We start from the raw sequence: 15,205 nt of genomic DNA on the forward strand, positions 1-15,205 counted from the left end.
GAATACTACATCTTACTAAAAGAGGTCAAACCCTCCCCAAGGTCACCTCTCAGTATCTCGCCCCGTAGGTTATTGGGATAGCTGGATGATTTTGTCTTGTCGTCTTCTAGTAAAATGTAATGTGATTTAAAGGGACAGTCTACTTAAAAATTGTTATTGTTTCAAAAGATAGATAATCCCTTTATAAAACTATTCCCCGGTTTTGCAGAAGAAACACTGCTATAGTAATGTACTTTTTACCTCTATGTATCTAAGCCTCTGCAGACTGCTGCTTATCTCAGTGCTTTTAAGAATCTTGCATTTTAACCAATCAATGCTGATTCTTGCATAACTATTATCATTCTCCACAGGAGAGAGCACAATGTAATCTATATGGCACACATGAACTAGCACTGTCTGGCTGTTATGCAAGATTTAAAAAGCAATGTGATAAGGGACGGCCTGTTGGGGCCTAGAAACAAGCAAACTTAAAGGTTAAAAAGTATATTAATATAACAATGTTGGTTGTGCAAAGCTGGAAAATAGGTAATAAATGTGTAATCTATCTATTTAAACAATAACAAAAATGCAAGTAGACTGTCCCTTTAATTTATTTAATCTAAAGTAACTGTATCCTTTAAGGGCACTGACCACTCCTGTCTGTCATTTTAACAATGCAAATAATAAGATAACCAGAGAGAACATGACTTACCCTGATCTATGATACCTTCAGCAATGAATTTACACTCCCACCACTGGTCATAGCGCACAGGCCACCTGACAGGGCACAGAAAGCTGGATTAGTTCATATCTTTTGACTGGTCATTTTAAAGCAAAGCAATAAGAGCTGGGATCGAAATGTCATTTAACTATGAGCTCCAGTGACATTAAAGGGACAGTAAACAGCTTGTAATTACAGGACAGATTTATTGTGTTGCTGTAGATTAACATATCAGCCAAGTCTAAATGTTTTTTTAAACAAATTAACATCCTTTTTACTGCAGTTACTTTTCAATAGTCAAACTCTGCCCACTATTTGCCTAATTTGTAGGAGCCGATCTGGGCTTTAGTCACTGTCATAATGTTAGTATAAAGTAAATTGTTTTGCAGTTGCTATCTGATAAGCCAGTTATGGGCAGATGTGTAGCAGGGTTAGCCTTGAGAAGTCAGCATGTTGCATTGCAAGTTCTTACAAGCTAAATTATATGTAAAGGGGACAAATAAATAATTAAAATATATTGCAAAGTTGCTTCATTACTCCTAACTTAACATTTTACTTAAAATGTCTACGGGTTTGTTGTCTCTTTAAAATGATATGAAACCCCAAAATAACATAATTTATGTAAGAACTTACCTGATAAATTCATTTCTTTCATATTAGCAAGAGTCCATGAGCTAGTGACGTATGGGATATACATTCCTACCAGTAGGGGCAAAGTTTCCCAAACCTTAAAATGCCTATAAATACACCCCTCACCACACCCACAAATCAGTTTAATGAATAGCCAAGAAGTGGGGTGATAAGAAAAAAGTGCGAAAGCATATAAAATAAGCAATTGGAATAATTGTGCTTTATACAAAAAAATCATAACCACCACAAAAAGGGTGGGTCTCATGGACTCTTGCTAATATGAAAGAAATGAATTTATCAGGTAAGTTCTTACATAAATTATGTTTTCTTTCATGTAATTAGCAAGAGTCCATGAGCTAGTGACGTATGGGATAATGACTACCCAAGATGTGGATCTTTCCACGCAAGAGTCACTAGAGAGGGAGGAATAAAATAAAGACAGCCAATTCCTGCTGAAAAATAATCCACACCCAAAATAAAGTTTAATGAAAACATAAGCAGAAGATTCAAACTGAAACCGCTGCCTGAAGTACTTTTCTACCAAAAACTGCTTCAGAAGAAGAAAACACATCAAAATGGTAGAATTTAGTAAAAGTATGCAAAGAGGACCAAGTTGCTGCTTTGCAAATCTGATCAACCGAAGCTTCATTCCTAAATGCCCAGGAAGTAGAAACTGACCTAGTAGAATGAACTGTAATCCTTCGAGGCGGAATTTTACCCGACTCAACATAGGCATGATGAAATAAAGATTTCAACCAAGATGCCAAAGAAATAGCAGAAGCTTTCTGGCCTTTTCTAGAACCGGAAAAGATGACAAATAGACTAGAAGTCTTTCGGAAAGACTTAGTAGCTTCAACATAATATTACAAAGCTCTAACAACATCCAAAGAATGCAATGATCTCTCCTTAGAATTCTTAGGATTAGGGCATAATGAAGGAACCACAATTTCTCTACTAATGTTGTTAGAATACACAACCTTAGGAAAAAATTCAAAAGAAGTTCGCAACACCGCCTTATCCTGATGAAAAATCAGAAAAGGAGACTCACAAGAAAGAGCAGATAATTCAGAGACTCTTCTGGCAGAAGAGATGGCCAAAAGAAACAAAACTTTCCAAGAAAGAAGTTTAATGTCCAAATGAATGCATGGGTTCAAAAGGAGGAGCTAGAAGAGCCCCCAGAACCAAATTCAAACTCCAAGGAGGAGAAATTGACTTAATAACAGGTTTTATACGAACCAAAGCTTGTACAAAACAATGAATATCAGGAAGATTAGCAATCTTTCTGTGAAAAGGAACAGAAAGGGCAGAGATTTGTCCTGTCAAGGAACTTGCGGACAAACCTTTATCTAAACCATCCTGAAGAAACTGTAAAATTCTCGGAATTCTAAAAGAATGCCAGGAAAAATGATGAGAAGACACTAAACTGATTTGTGGGTGTGGTGAGGGGTGTATTTATAGGCATTTTAAGGTTTGGGAAACTTTGCCCCTCCTGGTAGGAATGTATATCCCATACGTCACTAGCTCATGGACTCTTGCTAATTACATGAAAGAAATTTATTTTGTGATTCAGACAGAGCAGACAATTTTTTTTTCTTTTTCAATTTACTTCTTTTACCAAATTTTCTCAGTTTCCATGGTATTCTTTGTTGAAGAGATACCTAGATAGGCATCTGAAGCACAACATAGCAGGAAATAGTGCTGCCATCTAGTGCTCTTACAAATTGATAATATTCTTTTAAAACTGCTGCCATATAGTGTTCCAGACACGTGCACACTCCTGAGTTTACGTCCATGCATTTCAACTAAAGATACCAATAGAACAAAGAAAATTTAATAATAGAAGTAAATTAGAAAGTTGACAACAATTCCATGCTCTGTCTGAATCAAGAAAGAAAAATGTAGTTTTCATGTCGCTTTAAAGATATGTATATGTGCAAACAAAAAACTGTATATGAATGAGCAGCTATATAGAAAAAGGTTAAATACTTTACGTTAACGTACAGCAAAATTAAATCGTTTTAAAAACTAATAAATACACAACTGGCTGCTCAGCGGCTGGTAAGGGAAGATCACAAAAAACTGAATGCGCCTCCTAGTGCGATACAAACAACTAGTGCTAATGATGTATCATAAAAGTGTCACAGAGATAGTGATATTACTCTAAAACACATAACATACGGAAATCAAAAAACAAGTATCAAAGTAGTGAAAAAGAGTGATAAAAAATGTCACCGGTCCTACAGATTGCAGACGGTATTAGCCGGGACTGTGATGAAAAGAGTTCAACCAAAGTCCAACCAGTCTCTCTCTTTCTCTTTCTCTGTCTCTCTTTCTCTGTCTCTCTTTCTCTTTCTCTGGGCCGTTAGGCGGTATCTCTGGGCGGCTGCTAACTTCTCCAAACTCCAACAGGACGGGAGCCAAAAGGACTGCAATAGCACAAATGAGAAGGCGCCACAATAGTGCAATATCACTCGGGTAAGAAAAAGATATGCACAAGAGAAATCACATTATACTGCATATCTTTTTCTTACCCGAGTGATATTGCACTATTGTGGCGCCTTCTCTCCTTTTTGCTTTGTGCTATTGGAGATTCCTCATTGCTATTGGCTAGCAGGGAACTCTTCCTCAGCATGAGGACAGAAATTATTATTATTGAGGACGTCTGTTTTTCCAAAAACAAAAATACTTTATTACATTCTAAAGAGGGAACCTCTTTTAGATGCAGGACGAATAAATGACTAATAGTTTTATTTCTTTTTGCAAAAGCATTATCTTGCTTTGTATTTATATTTAAAAAGAAGAATTTTGTGAACCTCCATTTAACCACCTAATGTATCTAGTATTGAATATGTATTTATATGTAGACTTAGGGATGTCAGGTGACTGTCACAAAAGTACTGGGCTACTAGTGCATGGTCATGTGAAAGTGGTAGATGGATCCAGATTAAACCTTGTCATACCCCATCACCATACGGCTCATGCCAGTCTTATACCCACTACCCAGCATCCCCTGTTATTCATCTGTCAATGTCACTAACAAGAGGAGAAGCCTCTGTCAATTATATTTTTACATTGTACCTCAGATGAGATCTAATCAGTGATTTACTAGACAGCCAGTTAAAATGCTGGAGTGTCCTGTAAAATATTTGACAATTGGGAGCACTGTAAAATCCTTTAGTTATCATAGACCAAGACCTACCATTAAATGGACAATCCAGCACAAACTAAACCAGTAAGAAGGTCTGAATGATATGAAACTGGCATCTAGTGAGCTCTTCCATACCAGTCTCAGAGTAAAAAACAACAACAAAAACTAAGCTGTAACAAACTTGCTTAGCAAACTATGTTAGGGCTACATAGCCTCAGGATAGTTTGCACAGCATCATTTGCAGGGTTTGCTGTTCCATAGAAATTCAGGATTACAGCCATTGAAAACCCCCAAATGAGACATCAAACACTAAATACATTTTATTAACATAGTATTGAAGTTATTGCCCTCCTCTCCCTAATCATGGGTGTCGCCATGTTGAAATCGAGCTTTCACTACATTCCAGAGCTGACGTGTTTGCACACGTGCAGTAACTCTCCTTTAGATACCTGCAGTGTAACATAGGTTACAAAATGGCAGCACCCACAATTAGAGGGAGGTTAACCTTTAAAGGGACAGTATACACTCATTTTCATATAACTGCATGTAATAGACACTACTATAAAGAATAAGATGCACAGATACTGATATAAAAATCCAGTATAAAACTGTTTAAAAACGTACTTAGAAGCTTCCAGTTTAGCTCTGTTGAAAAGGCAGTTGGAAAGCCCACTGCAAGTGGCAAATAAGACACTCCCCCCCCCTCCCCCTTCTTTTGCATATGAAAAGACCCTTTACACAAGCAGGAGCAAGCTGGAGAAGGTAGCTGACGGTATTCACATAAAACTTTGGGGCTTGGTTAGGAGTCTGAAAATCAGAGAAATGTTATTTAAAAATAAGCAAAACTATACATTTAAAAAAAAAACTTTATGGGCTATATAAATAGATCATCTACAAAACATTTATGCAAAGAAAAAATGAGTGTATAATGGCCCTTTAAGTATGATTAGATGGTCTCCTTTGCTGTGGCTAGAAGCCAGATGTAAATAACCCATACCCCTATCTAAGAAATTACTGTGCAGCATGTATCAGGTTCAGTAAAAAACTAAACATAATTTCAATATATAGACTGATCGTAATTAAGTCTTAGGCTTTGCATTAAAGTGCTTGCGTCCACTTGAGGAGAAAAGCTGTATTTGATACACACGTCCTAGCGCTGTGCACTGGAATGTTGTAGGTAAATGTGGCCCTACTGGGCTTCACCTATAAGTGCTGTTTATTAATAAATAAAAAAACATTGTTGCACACCTATAATCCAGGGGCTTCTCTGCTTTATCGGTAGGCTTCAAACCTTCATAAACCTGTAAGGAAAGATAAAACGCACATAGGGATTGTGTTTAGTTTTTGTGCCATTTATATTTATTAAAGACACATGAAGGTGTCATTCACCACCATTTGACAACCAAGGATCATTGATTTGTAATAAAAAGTAATACATAAAACACCTGGCACACCTGCGCCGTGCCATAGCTCAACCCCTCAAAATGTGCTGTAACCCCCCCCCCCCTACAAATCCTGCTGCTCTAAACCAAAACACCACCCTTTTCTAAACATCTGTACAAGGCAGATGTGCTGACCAGTGCTCCCTATAAGGCCAGTTTTGCATGCAGCCCAGCAATGAAACAGTTAATTAGGGAACCACACCCTGCAATTAGCAAACACTGCACAATGCAGACTGCAAGGTATGGTTCTCTTATTAACTGTTTCACTGCTGGGCTGCTCACTAAACTGGTGCTGACCAGGTGACCACAGAACCACTTAACTGGACAGCTCACTACATACTAATTGGTCTTTACCTTTATAAGACTCTAGGGGGAACAGATTAAGGAGCAGGTGACCTACAATGCGCTATGTTAGACATGTATACAGCTCTATCTGTGGGGTCAATTACACACATTAGAATTTGCCAAGAAAAAAACTTGAAATTAAAATTGGTTTCCTCTCAATGTGTTTCCAATGACTCGTTATAAAAGCAGGAGTATAAAATGTATGACAAATGGCTCTTTTAGGATTGTTTTGCATATGAAATAGCTGGTTTTGTTCTTTGACACTACAGCTCATTAAAATCAGCTGATCTTGCAGGGAAATCATATCTCCTGATTGTATCACTTTCTGTACACACACATTCTTCTTTATATTATCTCTGTCTGTATAATAAAGCCCAACACTTTGGCTGCGATGTCCAAAACATTGTCAGACCGTCGAGAAACAGGCTGTTTGGGTCTGTTAATATATATTCTAAAAAAGTGGGCTGAAACTTGTAGTGCTGATGAATGGCGATGTGTCTCCCATAGGATATAACTGGGATCGCAACTTCAGCAGAAGTCCACCAACATCACCACTGAGCTGCGATGTAGGCAGCAGGGGTGTGGGGTCTGTCTTTAAAGCGTTTTACACAAAATAGATTGTGCATTTGCAAAAAAAAAAAAAAAAAAATTCTCTGTAGTAACACTTCAGATTCCTCATATGCACATTCAGTTTCACTTTACATTCACTAGATTTGTTACACTGGGAAATATCGCCACTGACTGTGGCTCAAAGGGAATAGCTATGGAGGACAGTGCTTTGAATATTAGAAACCCACAGTGATGTTTCCCCATTAAAATACAGGTTACTCTCATGGAACGCCCATTAAACTCCCACAGAACCCCTATACATTCATCATGTCTGCGATTTACTTTTTTAATAAAGACAAAAAACTTCTATTAAAACTATAGCTAAGGGATTGCATAGTATAATGTGAGAATGTAAACTGTGATTGTGCTAATGTTATGTATTTTAATTATTTGAAGATTGCGAAAGTGCGTTCTCAATATTCATATTTATATTATAAAGAGTATGTGCGATCAGAATTTTCATATTTAAACAAATTGTGATCGCAATGTTGCGTTTTTCATATTTCATAATATTAAGAATGCGATTGCATGATCGTATTTTATATATAATATTGCGATCACACAATAACAAACTTAAAATAAGTAAAAAACCACGCCTAAGGACACAATAGAAGATTAGTACAATATTCTTACATTAAACAATGTATACACATCACATACCCACAATCCCCAGCTCCTACAGGTGTATTATCGATATGTTTAACTAGCTATTGTATTGTAAGAACAGGGGTTGAGTTTCTATTGACAAATGTAAATAATATTGTCATACATTATTGTGTAAAAGGATCATTTACATTACAACTTGAATGTAGGTGGCAATGCTGCGTTTAATATATCGCCAGTATCAGAGAGGCATCGCCACTCACTGAAATGTACGGTAAAACACTGCTCGCTGAAGCTGCCTTAAAACAGTACTGTAAGCCCTTTTGAAAATTTTGCCAGCTTTCTCGACATCATGACAGATCTCTTTTCAATATTTTGCAATTTTGATCATCGGGGCCTTAGAGAGAACAAATGAAAATGTTATTACATATTTCTCCTACCTTCCACTGGGAGTGTAATTTCTTCCACTGGCTATGTTTACATAGCTTCTCTGTAGCCAATACTTAAGTATTGAAACTTTCTGTATAGGTGGGGATACAGCTATTTCAAATTACAAAATAAAGGTAAAGGAGCTATATTTAAACACTGCAATACACTCCAGCAGGTAAAATAGATGATTGGGAACAATTTAAAGGGGAGACATTTGTACAATACACTGTTCCTTTCTATATTACACACTGACTGTTTAAAGGGACATGAAATGTAATTTCTTTTCTTTCATGATTAAGGTAGATCACACAATTTTTAAAAAGTTTTAATTTTACTTATATTATCAAATGTACATCCATCTCATGATACTCTTTGTTGAAGAGAATACCTAGGTAGGTAGCGGGCAATTCAAGGTAAGACCGGCAATAGGGTAATATCCTCTGTGGGTATGGTGCACAGTGGACAAGCTGGCGACCTCCAGCCCACCATATAGCAATTCAATATTCCACAGCACCATATGTCTTGATAAAAAGTATTTTATTGAAGCATAACAACAGCACAAGTATGCAACGTTTCGGGATCACAATCCCTTAATCATGCATAGGTAGGTAGCGGGCACATGCCTGAAACACTTTATGGCAGTAGTTTTGTAAAGTGTTATCTGAAGGATTGGAATAACGTTGGTGTGACAGACCCTTCTGTCAGGACTGAAAGTGTTAACTTTATTTTCTAACCACAAGTGGCTGGCTCCAGCTACAATCTAATTAATGCTTAGCATTCTATTGTTTGATCACCTCCAGAGAGAAAGTGATAAGAAGAGTCAAGAGTGTCTTGTGGTTGAAGTGTTTAAGTAATATAATCCTATTGTATCATGTCAAGGGCGCTTCTCCCTTTTATCTAATGTACAACATTCTTTCAACCCCCATCTGAGGGGGGGTCAAAAACCTGTATAAATCTGTGTGCTGCCTTCAAATAAAGTTGTTATTCTGTTTTAAACCTGAAACTGGCTGGGTTGTGAATTGCTGATTGTCTATGCAGGACATTGTTCATCTGGTATTAACCCTTGGTACACAGTTGGTACCGTAACATTGGTGGCAAGCGACGGAATGAACCTTATCGCCCAGAAGAGCAACTACACAAGCCAGTAACCTCAGCAAGAGGGGGATTACTACAATACTGACTAAGATGGAAGGAGTACCAGGGACAGAAGGAACCAATGGGCCCAGCATAGCAGACAGAACCCCCGCAGAAGCAAGCTTTGATCGGGCGGTTAAAATAAGACTGGCATATTATGGCCCCAACCCATCTGCAGAAATTATCGACCGGGTCATAGCAGCTGTGGAGGCCAACCTACTTCGCCAAAGCGGCGCTGCAGCAAACCCAGTGGAAAAGAGAAAAGTAAATTTTGCAGCTTTTAAAAACTTCCTGGAAACAGAAGGAGAGATTGATGGGTACCTTGCGGATTTTGAGAGGCAATGTGCACTACACAAGGTACCCGCAGAGGACTGGGTCATGATATTATCCGGAAAATTATCCGGCCGGGCCAGTGAGGCTTTTCGGGCCATTCCAGATGAGGAAGTCGGGGATTATAATACTGTAAAAGAGGCTCTGCTCTCCAGGTATGCGGTTACACCGGAGGCATACCGGAGGCGGTTCAGAGACACTGTTAAATTAGCTGGTGATTCCTACCTTGAGTGGGCATGTAAGGTGCACCGCACAGCAGCTCACTGGATAGCGGGGTGCCAAGCCGTATCTGGGGAAGAGGTGCTGCAGCTATTCCTGTTGGAACATTGCTTCGACAAGTTACCCGCAGGAGTTCGAGAGTGGGTTCGGGACCGTAAACCCTCCACCCTGCATGAAGCTGCTCGCCTGGCAGATGAGTATACGGATGCCCGCAAACTGGACACTGCTACCACTAAGCCCCCTGCTAGAGTGGAGTACAGACCCCCAGTCACCCCAGCAGCTGCCAGTTACCAACCCCCGGCGCACCGCTATACCACACGGCCTCTGGCCACGAACTACCCTCAGAGAGCCCGGTTCAATTCGCGGGGCTACTCACAATCGATTCGGTGCTTTGGATGTAAGCAACTAGGGCACAAAAGACCAGAGTGTCCCCTAAATGCAGCGAACCAAGCACAGTCCTGGAGAAGACCTGCCGGTGGAATCACATGTAACCCTCAGCCTGCGGCCCGCTACGTAGAGGCGCAAGAATGCTGGGGCATCCTACATGAGGCAGACCTTGTGCAAGCTGCCCACCGGAATAACCGGCAACTGGTTAAAGTGAATGGGAAGGAGGTCAGTGGTCTATGGGATACTGGTGCTACCATGACCTTGCTTCGAAAGAACTTGGTGTCTGAGAAACAGCACACAGGAGACACTGTGGCTGTGAGGGTAGCAGGGGGCACTGTGTTCCGCCTGCCTGTTGCCAGGGTGCATTTGGATTGGGGAGGGGGCGCTAGACCTGTGAATGTGGGGGTCATGAAGGATTTACCAGCTGATGTTCTCCTTGGAAATACCTTGGTCCCCCTTGTTTCTGCCTATGCTCCCATGGGTCCCGCTGATGTTAACCCTGTGACTACCCGTGCTCAGATCCGTGCAGCAGAGACTGACCCCCCTGCTGCTAAGCCCCAGGACGCTGAGCTCAGTAAATCTCTATCCGCTATTGATACGTGGAAGTCCCGTTACAATGCGCTGATGAAGGAGAAGAGTCACGTAGAGGATGAAATGGTCACGTTAAATAATCATGTAACAGTGCTAGCGGGAGAGAAGAGGAGTGCAGAGGAAAAAGCACGTTTAGAACAGGAATCTCTGCTAGACAAGCTGCACCGACAGACTGCAGAAAACACCAGCTTGAGAGTGGAACATGAAACATTAAGGACAAACTTAGTGACACTGGAGGAGAAGCTGACGCTGGCTCATAGGGAGGTGCAGCAACTCAAGGGCACCCTATGTCAGTATGAAGGGATTGTGGATACCTATAAAGAGCAGGTACAAAAACCACGTAAAGAAGCCGATGATATTTTGAAGGACTGTTTAGCCCTAGTCGGGGCACTGAAGAGGTTGAACCCTTATTTATACAGACAGGGATTCTCTCTCATAACAGGAATACAGATGGATTGTCCCAGCAAACTGACATGCCTACCACCTCCTAGTCCGGTCATCCCCAGGTTGACCCGCAAAAGGGTCAAGCCGGGTCTGCCGGAGTGTTCCACAAGGGGGGAGCTATGTGACAGACCCTTCTGTCAGGACTGAAAGTGTTAACTTTATTTTCTAACCACAAGTGGCTGGCTCCAGCTACAATCTAATTAATGCTTAGCATTCTATTGTTTGATCACCTCCAGAGAGAAAGTGATAAGAAGAGTCAAGAGTGTCTTGTGGTTGAAGTGTTTAAGTAATATAATCCTATTGTATCATGTCAAGGGCGCTTCTCCCTTTTATCTAATGTACAACATTCTTTCAACCCCCATCTGAGGGGGGGTCAAAAACCTGTATAAATCTGTGTGCTGCCTTCAAATAAAGTTGTTATTCTGTTTTAAACCTGAAACTGGCTGGGTTGTGAATTGCTGATTGTCTATGCAGGACATTGTTCATCTGGTATTAACCCTTGGTACACAGTTGGTACCGTAACAGTTGGTAAAAGATGTAGATACAAAGTATCTGAAAAGTAAACTTTGTTCGATGAGAAATAATTAGAAAATCAAGGTTTATCAACACTTAGAGGAGCATTGAATTTCCAGACTGCATTAGATTTCACTGAGTGACAATATGATTTACAGGAGAACAAAACATAAATTATGCTTACCTGATTATTTCATTTCCATCTGTGGGAGGAGAGGCCACTGCTTCATTCATTACTTGTGGGAATTAAGAACCTGGCCATCAGGAGGAGGCAAAGACACCCCAGCCAAAGGCTTAAATACCTCCCCGTCTCCCCTCATCCCCCAGTCATTCTGCCCAGGAACAAGGAACAGTAGGAGAATATCAGGGTATAAATGGTGCCAGATGAATAATATGAAATTTAGGTCCGCCCTCACAGGAAACGGCGGGAGCAGTGGACTCTCCTCCCACAGATGGAAATGAAATTATCAGGTAAGCATAATTTATGTTTTCTATCTTAATGGGAAGATAGTCCACTGCTTCATTCATTACTTGTGGGAACAAATATCCAAGCTCTAGATTACACTGAATGAAAAAAAACAGGAGGGTAAAAGGAGGCGGACCCTATACTGAGGGTTACACAGCCTGCAAAACCTTTCTCCCAAAAGCTGCTTCCGCCGGAGCAAAAACATCAAATTTGTAAAATGTTGCAAAAGTAGGTAAAGATGACCAAATAGCCGCCTTACAAATCTGCTCCATAGAAGTCTCGTTCTGAAAGGCCCAAGAAGAGGCCACAGCTCTAGTTGAATGAGCCGTAATCCCCAGAGGAGGCTTATGTCCCGCTGTCTCAATGCGAAATGGAGGACACTCCTCAGCCAAAAGATAAGGAAGCCGAAGAGGCCCTCTGACCCCCACGCTTCCCAGAAAGAGAACAGAGAAAGAAGTTTGTCTAAATTCCTAGGTGGCCTGAAGATAGGACTTCAAGGCACAAACCACATCCAGAATTACATTGAAAGGAACCACAATCTCTTGATTGATGTTGTGAATTGACACAACCATAGGAAGGAAACCTAACTTGGTTCGTAGAACAGCCTTACCAGCATGGAAAGCCACATAAGGAGGGACGCATTGCAAGGCAGTAATCACAGATACTCTGCGTGCAGATGCAATACCCCGTAGAAAAGGAACCTTCCAAGACAATAATTTAATGTCTACTTCATGCATAGGCTCCAACGGAGCCCGTGAAAAACCTAAAGAACAAGATTTAAACTCCAAGGAGGAGCAACAGATCTAAACACAGGTCTAGCAGAGCCTTAACAAGTGACTGCACATCAGGAAGCTCAGCGAAACTCCTGTGCGGTAATACAGCCAGGGCCTAAATCTGTCCCCTCAGGGGACTTGCAGAAAAGCCCATCTACAGATCATCCTGGAGAACAGAATAAGTAGGTCCTCCACACCTTATGATAGATGCGACGAGCAACCAGCTATGAGCTTGAATGAGAGTAAAAATAACACTCTCAGAAAACCCTCTCTTGGCTAGGACTAAGCGTTCAATCTCCACGCAGTCAGCCTCCGAGATCTAAACATAGATGAACAAAGAGACCTTGGTCAGCAGATCCCTGCAACAAGGTAACTTCCATGGAGGAGATAACGACATCCCCACTAGTCAGTGAACCATATCCTTCGAGGCCAAGACTGAGCCATTAGTATCACGGACGCCTGCTTGATTCGAGCCACTAAACTAGGAAGAAGTGGTAACGGCCGTAAAAGATAAATTAGATTGAACCTCAAAGGCACCGCTAATGTATCTGTTATTTTCCGCCTGAGGATCCCTGTACCTCGACCCATATTTGGGCAACTTGGTAATGAGACGTCATAAGATCTACCTCTTGCAAATCTCCGCAAACACTCGGGATGGAGTGACCAATCCCCCGGATTAAAGTATTGTCTGCTGAGGAAAACCGATTCCCAGTTGTCCACACCCGGAATTTTGATTGCTGACAGTGAACAAATGTGGGTCTCCGCCCACTGCAGAATCCGAGATACTTCCCTCATATCTAGGGAGTCTCTCATTCCCCCCTAATGATTGATGTAATCCACCGAGGATATATTGTCTGATTGGAATCTGATAAACTGGGACAAACCCATCAAAGGCCAAGCCTTCAGAGCATTGTATATTGCCCGAAGATCCAAAATGCGATCGGGAAGAAGCTTTTCCTCCTGAGTCCATAGGCCCTGTGCCTTACTGGCACCCCAAACAACTCCCCATCCTGACAGGCTCGCAACCATAGTCACATCACCCAGGATGGTCTTGAGACGGACATCCCTTGTGATCCGGACAAAAACAACAAGAGAGCTATACTCTCAATCAGTTGTCCAGAGAAATCTGTTGAGACAGATCCGAATGATCGCTGTTCCACTGCTTCAGCATGCGCAGTTGCAACAGTCTGAGGTGAAACCTGGCAAAGGAAATGATGTCCATGCTGGACACCATGAGACCAATCACCTCCATACACCGAGCCACAGATGGCCTTAAGGAGGTCTGGAGGCAAGACATGTTGAAGCTAGCCTGCAATGTCTCTGATCTGTTAGAAATAATCTCATGTCTATGGAGACTGATAAGGTCTATTCATACAAAAAGAATATAGGAACTTATCAGGGCCCAAACAAAAGACAAGCCCCAGGGGATGAACCTACCCCCAATTCTGATCTTACAGGTATTAAACCTCCAGTACATTATACTAATAAAAATAAAAACATAGGTCCAGTTTATAATAAAACACTGAATGGAACAAATAACAGTGATAGAAACTACATACAAGGTCACAATTATAACAGTTACCCACAAGAAAGAAATACTTATAAAGAAAAACAACACATGAGGACTGGCTCAACAAACAATTCCTACCACAACTTTCAGTCAGAAAACAGGTATATTGCATTAGATACACAGCCACAATCCCCTCATTGGCACAAACAAGGGGCCAAACCTAGATGGAATAGTCCCCACTATAAAAGTAATCCTTCCCCTAGAAATACTTTCCATAATCGTCCACATTATAGTAATAACCACAATAAAGTTCAACAGAACTTCAACCATCCCCCATCTACAAATAATCAATCTTTTTTAGGGGTTCCTCCCTGGAGACAACAGGAGGGAGGGGGAGAGATAGTACCATTATTATCTATCCCTCCACCCCTAAATCAGAGAAACCCAAAGAGACCATACGAAGAGGAAAATATAGAGGGAGCAGAGGGGGACACAAACAGAGAAAAAAGAAACAAAGAAGTATGGAACTAGAACAAGGGGCTAAAATGATATTCAATTTATCTGATAAAAAGTTCGATGAGTCTGAATTGAATCTGCTAGCTAAAGGCATGAATTTTGCACCCTCAAATAGTCCTAACCAGTTTGATTTATATATAGATGTCCAGAGATTCATTAGGAATCTCACTTTAAAAAGGTATTTTCATAAACAAATAGATACTGATGCCTATTCATCTGGATCTACATTAGACCAGAACGATTTACAGATATTGGATACCATAATGAGCTTAGATAATAATACTAATATCCAAAGCAATGATATTTCAAGTGATAACTCAGACTGGGCAGACTTTTCTATGTATGAAGATGATGAAGATTTTCCCATAAAACACTGTGATTTGAAAAGAAAATCGATTTTTTATCCCCAACACACA

At 40.7% G+C, this 15,205-nt stretch overlaps 1 protein-coding gene across 4 annotated transcripts in view; it reads right to left on the reverse strand.

The window, feature by feature from the left end:
• Positions 1 to 15,205, reverse strand: part of HECTD3 (HECT domain E3 ubiquitin protein ligase 3) — a 156,143-nt gene that overhangs the window by 49,406 nt on the left and 91,532 nt on the right. For all 4 annotated transcript variants that reach the window (XM_053693558.1, XM_053693559.1, XM_053693557.1 and 1 more), the window contains exons 12-13: positions 5,727 to 5,779; positions 692 to 756 (exon numbers count right to left, since the gene is read on the reverse strand). In XM_053693558.1, coding sequence (XP_053549533.1) covers positions 692 to 756; positions 5,727 to 5,779 — 118 coding nt within the window. The remainder of the gene's footprint in view (positions 1 to 691; positions 757 to 5,726; positions 5,780 to 15,205) is intronic.

This window comes from Bombina bombina, chromosome 10 (assembly GCF_027579735.1).
Source record: "Bombina bombina isolate aBomBom1 chromosome 10, aBomBom1.pri, whole genome shotgun sequence".
Lineage (NCBI taxonomy): Eukaryota > Metazoa > Chordata > Amphibia > Anura > Bombinatoridae > Bombina > Bombina bombina.